At 36.4% G+C, this 5,873-nt stretch overlaps 1 protein-coding gene across 1 annotated transcript; it reads right to left on the minus strand.

Annotated features, from left to right (window-relative positions):
• Nucleotides 1-3,104: 3,104 nt before the first annotated feature.
• Nucleotides 3,105-5,647, minus strand: LOC110376560 (golgin subfamily A member 6-like protein 25). Its single transcript, XM_021335061.3, has 2 exons — nucleotides 5,544-5,647; nucleotides 3,105-4,771 (listed from the first exon to the last, which is right to left on the minus strand). The coding sequence occupies exons 1-2, from the start codon at nucleotides 5,562-5,564 to the stop codon at nucleotides 3,875-3,877; spliced, it is 918 nt and encodes a 305-aa protein (XP_021190736.3). The 5' UTR covers nucleotides 5,565-5,647; the 3' UTR covers nucleotides 3,105-3,874.
• Nucleotides 5,648-5,873: the final 226 nt, after the last annotated feature.

Consider the following 5,873-nt stretch of genomic DNA (forward strand, 5'->3'; position numbering starts at 1 on the left):
CTACTAGTTCTCATAAAAGACAGGTGAGTTCGTGATAAAAGCTAGTACTTACTAAATAATCAGGGATTTGAAAATAACCTGAAGTGAAGTCCTCAGAAAGTATTAAAATGTTCACAACGTTGAGGATCACTTGTCTTTGCCTTGCATTTTGTTAATGAATAATAAATGCTGTTAATTGCTCTTCTTCAGTAAGCATTGAAGAGGCAATAAGCTTATTAGTTGCAAATATTATTATTCAACTATTTTTACTTAATAACTTCTTATATAAAGAGTGTGACTTTATATATTTAGACAGCAAATAAATTGCTAGGTAAGTACAACGGAGAAAGCTTGAACGGTGAGAAAGGTTGATATAATTGTAATATAATTAAAAGTAAGTTAACGAAGTCAAGAAGTCGAAAAGCATCCTATCCTTGTATCCTTGTATACTAACCCCTTATATCTCAATACATACTACCCCTACGTATTCCCTTACGAATTTAATATATGTAAATTTCCAGTCATATGTTTTGTAAGTATTCAGTTTGTAATTGTACGAGTGCACAAGTTGCCGCCCAAATACACGATAAGCTTAAATGGAGCTTATTCTCGAAATATTATTTATTATGCAATAGTAATAATCCGTTCACACGTTATATTTTCAGTCCAATAAACGTACATACTTTACGAGGCGGCCTCATATTTATGGAAGTATATATCTCCTTTTTACTGCAAATTAATTTCAGTCAAGACTTTTTATGTTTTGTCCAATTTATTGATCCGCGTCACTGTTGGGTAACTTTTTATTACGCTTGTACTTTTGTGTGGGAATTGTGTATACCAAGGGGTTTTCGAACTTAATCATCATCCTCCGAGCTTTTCCCAACTATGTTTAGGTCGGCTTCCAGTCTAACCGGATGCAGCTGAGTATCAGTGTTTTAGAGCGACTGCCTATCTGAACACCTCAACCCAGTTACCCGGGCGACCAATACCCCTTGGTAAGACTGGCGTCAGATTTACTGGCTTCTGACTACCCGTAACGACTGTCAAGGATGTTCAATGACAGCCGGGACCTACAGTTTAACGTGCCATCCGAAACACAGTCATTGGTGTCTAAGATATATTTAGAAAGTACAGACAAACTCAGAAAACTTGCATTGGTACTTGCCTGACCTGGAATCGATTTTTTTTTTGTTATGTACTACAAATATTAATGATTTTTTTAATGGATAATTTGTACAAAGGATTTTAATTAAATGCTTGAAGTACCCCTTTTAGAATAAAATGCAAGTAAAATCACAGAAACCTTCAACATGCAGATAAATACATTTTCCAATATTACTAATTAGAAAAGAAAATTACTGTGTGATTTTTATCAGAAAGCAAAAAGAAAAAACTATTTCTCAGTACTTAGTCGAATCAAACCATAGATAAGTAACAGCTAATTAATAACATAAACCTGTTACATAATAGTAGCGAACAAGGCGGCTGCACTCAGCTAAATAGAAAAAGGGCTTTTATTACACAAAGCCGATTAAAAGGATCTGTTTTATTAGATCCGTGTGTACCGTGAAAGCCGTCGCCGGACAAAGCGCTGCAAGCATACGAACTGACAAACAATATCCGTGACAGACAGACAGACAGACCCCCAGGGTGCTATTGTGGCTCCCTAATAAAACATACCTGCACTTCAAGCCTTTGGCAGCAGTGGCAGCAGTGGTTTGCTCTTTTTGGAAAATCTTTTGAACAACACTTGCTTTGTCAGAGGGAATTACACGACTATTGTATTGAGTGTTGACTTCGAACTTGTAAAAGGTACCAAAGCAAACGACTTCTGTTCGTCTTATTGATATGGAATTGCTTGTATTTCATGCTCATATCGATATTTTCAGACAAGTTTTGTTAAGTACCTATTATGTCAAGATTTCAATATTTCATAAAAACACTCAAACTAAATAATATTGGAAACTGAATAGACTTTATAACGTAAAGGAAGAGTTATTAAAACCATAATTTGTGGTAAGTAATTAATCAAAGTATACTCAGATGTAAAATATCAAAGGAGATAAGTATCATTTCCTTATAAATGAGATGTGGAAGTGTTCAAGTTGAAAGTCCGAGACGAGACCAATAATGTACCTAATACTTTCCCTTTCTAATAGAAAATATATTATTCGAGATACTTACTTATTATTTTCATTTATGCAATCAAAAACATACTCTGTTGTCATTATCATAATGTCCAATCTCCTTAATTTATCTCGAGCTGAGAATCTTTTTCATGAAAAGGGCGTAAGTCCAATTTTCATTCATGATCTTTAGAAAAAGATTTTAATTGCAAGTAACGTTATGATCTTTAGCACTATTTTCAATAAATATTTGTCCACTGTACATCATTATTATTATAGCCTGTTTATAGGTCCACTGCTGGACTTCCCTAATGAACGACAAATATGAACAGAAACTTTATTTTATACGTACGTATATACTTACTGCTCATCCTGCTAACATACAACATTCCGTGAAGTTTCTCCACTGATGGTATCATCACACAAGCATGAACCCGGAACTGATGCATATCACACACATTTGCTTCGCAAGGGACTCGAACCCGCGTCACGCAACACCTGCTTTCATCACAATTTGTTGTGTTTTTAGGATTTGTTTCTTAACTCTAATAGTTCAAATTGAGCTTGCATCATACAGGCTGTTTATTAAATTGTTTCACTAAAGCTGTGTGTCTAAACCGGTTTAAGTGAAATTTATAGATTTTTTAATGTGAATCCTCATTTATTAAAAAAGCTTATGTCAAGTACTTTGGTGAAGTGGTTGACAGATCTTTTGATTTAATTAATTAAGATACTTATCGTTGTAATAAGTTTCAGTAAAGAAAAGCGAACTGCTTTTATGTTTTGAGAAACTGCGAATAAAATGAAATATGGTGGTCGACATAATTATTTTTAAAAGATAAAAACCTTTTATTACTATATTAGTTTGGCTTTGAATGTAGCTATACAAAAATACCATCTGTGTCGTATAGGTAGAAGTAAATAAAGTACTTTATCTGCACTGATTTGTGATTTTCCCTGACTTTACTAAAAAAGGGTGAAAATAAAATTCAAAAATTTTAATACTCAATAACTCGTGTATTACTTAAACTTAAAAACAAAACAAACTTGTACTTAACTCAGCCGAGACTCGAACTTGCACCCGGTAACTTTTAGCGAACGAACTAACATTAAAATACTCACAATACTGTTTAAATCATTATTTTTCATTCAAGAAAAACATTTAAAATATATTTTAATTTAGGTGTTAAAAAAGATATTTTAATGTTAGTCCGATTCAATTTTTTCTGCTGATTAAAATTGCATACTTCACTACGACAGCACCAGTTGACGATATTAAAAAAAAAACAATTGAAATCAGCAAAAGTCTCAATCAAATAAAACATTGTCTTTGAACAGACAAAACAACAATAAAAATAAAGCCTCTTTTACCACTTTAGAAGAATACAAACGCGATTTGTGTGACATCTGCAGGTTGTATCGTTTCGAAAGTGTTAAACTTACATAGATGTACATGAGTGAACCGACCATGGGATGGAACCCATTGTCGGCCCAAAACAATGGACGTGAAGACGGAAGTGTACTGCGTTAAAACGAACCAAACTATTATGTAAAAATCACTTGTTAAGGCGCACGCAAAGCCAAATACAACACATTCGCAATTTTGGAAATTAAAACAATTTTGGACACTCGCTTGAAGCATTCGCCTTCGCGCACGCCTTGCACTTATCAAAGATAAAAAATATTTACAAAAATTGGTATATGACGGTAACAAATAGTTAACAAATGACTAAAAAATATTTACAATGAATGGTGGTTACCTAATCTTAGTCCCATCCGTGGTGTTCGTGCTCATGGTGGATAGGTACCCACACCTTCTCCCACACGGGCTTCCATACCTTTTTCCACGCTGGGACTTCAATGGACTTCCATACAGGGACCTGCACTTGCTTCCACTTCTCTACCCAGATCTTCTTCTGGACGGGTACCCAGACTTCCTTCTTAACAGTCTTCCAGATTTGTACTTTCTCTTCTACCCATTCCTGTTTCTTCTCGGTGACCCACGCTTGCTTCTTCTCAGTTCTCCATATTTGTTTCCATTCCTCTTTCCATTCGAGTTTCTTCTCAGTGACCCATTCTTGTTTGTGCTCTGTCTTCCAGACTTTCTTCCACACTGGCTTCCAGATCATCTTCTTCCTCCACAGGTCGTGGCTGGTGTACTCCCATCCTTGGTGATCCTTGCCGAGGTATTTCTCTCCGGGTACTCCTTCCTTAACCCATTCAGGGACGTGGATTTGTTTCCATGCAGGCACCTGTACTTCCTTGGTATGTGGGACTTGGATTTCCTTCCAAACTGGTTTCCATACTTTTTTCCAGTCTGGAACCTGAACTTCCTTCCAGATGGGCACCTGCACTTCCTTCCAGATTGGTTTCTGGACTACTTTCCATGCAGGCACTTGTTCTTCTTTCCACTGTTGTATTTTCTCAGTTTTCCAAGCTGGTACTTTTTCTTTTTTCCATTCAGTTTTCCAGACCAGTTTCTTTTCTGTTTTCCAGATTTGCTTCCACTCCTCTTTCCATACGAGTTTCTTCTTCCACACTCCCTCTGGTGGTGGAGAGTGCCAACCTCCGGGGGAGCGCTTGTCCCGAGACAACTCGGTGTCCTTGGCCGTCTCCTGCAGCGGCACGGCCAGGGCTGCGGCGCACGCCAGCACCGCCCATATCTGCAACAAGCGAACAACAATTAACAATAAGACTCGTATTTAAACGCTCGATGTATTTCAACCGGTTTCACTTTTTAACGAATAATTTTAAATTTTTTATTGTATTGCATCTTACGCTCGTTATGTAAGCTGTGTATGTAAATACGCAGGTTTATTGTACATTCGTTAATTATAATTCACGTGAGAGACTACAATTACCTACGTTTGAATTTTAATCAGTTTAAATCCCATGTTAAGTATAATTTTAATTCATCAACTAAAAGTGCTTTTGACTTTAAAGTTTCTTTGCCGTAAATCGGTAACTAAGTAAATCGTCGTAGAGCTTTTATAAGTTAAAGTTATCGCGTTAAGTGTGAATGATCGGCGGGTACGCGTAAGCTCGTTAAGTGTATATCGAGGCTCGGCTCAATTATGCGGATTATTGCAATTATTTACGGAGCACACAAGCTTCTATATTTATTGTTTGTTTCTTTAAACACTTTAATTTATTTTTAATTGCTTGTGAAATATTATTTTATATTGGAAGTTTTCGTAATAATTTTCGACACCGATACAATTTTTTTAATTCGTTATTCCGCAATCTTGAAAACGAACTATAAAGCTTTTAATAAAAAAAGAATTAAATCACCAAATAAAAAAGACCCGTAATTCTAATTTCGGAAAACTGAATTTTCGCGAACACTTTTCCCGACCGTATGTATGTTAGGGCAAAAAGTCACTATTTTTTCGAAAAAATATCACGATTAAAGTTCACTTCACACACTGCACCCACCGTAAAAGTCAGCGTCCTCATTTTGATATGATGCTCGCCGCGACTGACGGAGGAGCGCCGGCGCAGGTTTTTATTAACGGGCCCCTCTCTCAGCGGCCGCGGTGCTGAGCGCTGACTCGAAGGGAGGGCTCATTTTCTAACGCGCCTCACTTCGCCTGAATTACTGTTGTTTTCGTTTGCTTCTCATGCGAATTGTGGCTTTGCGCTTTTTTGCGATTGGCGATTTTACTTGTGCTTATTTTGATGTTGTTTTTTTCGATATGAGTTTGATTGGTAACGTGAGGATGTGTATCAAGATGAGAGTTGTGAAACTTTACCCTTTTGGCTATA

The sequence above is a fragment of the Helicoverpa armigera genome, chromosome 1, assembly GCF_030705265.1.
Source record: "Helicoverpa armigera isolate CAAS_96S chromosome 1, ASM3070526v1, whole genome shotgun sequence".
Taxonomy (NCBI): domain Eukaryota; kingdom Metazoa; phylum Arthropoda; class Insecta; order Lepidoptera; family Noctuidae; genus Helicoverpa; species Helicoverpa armigera.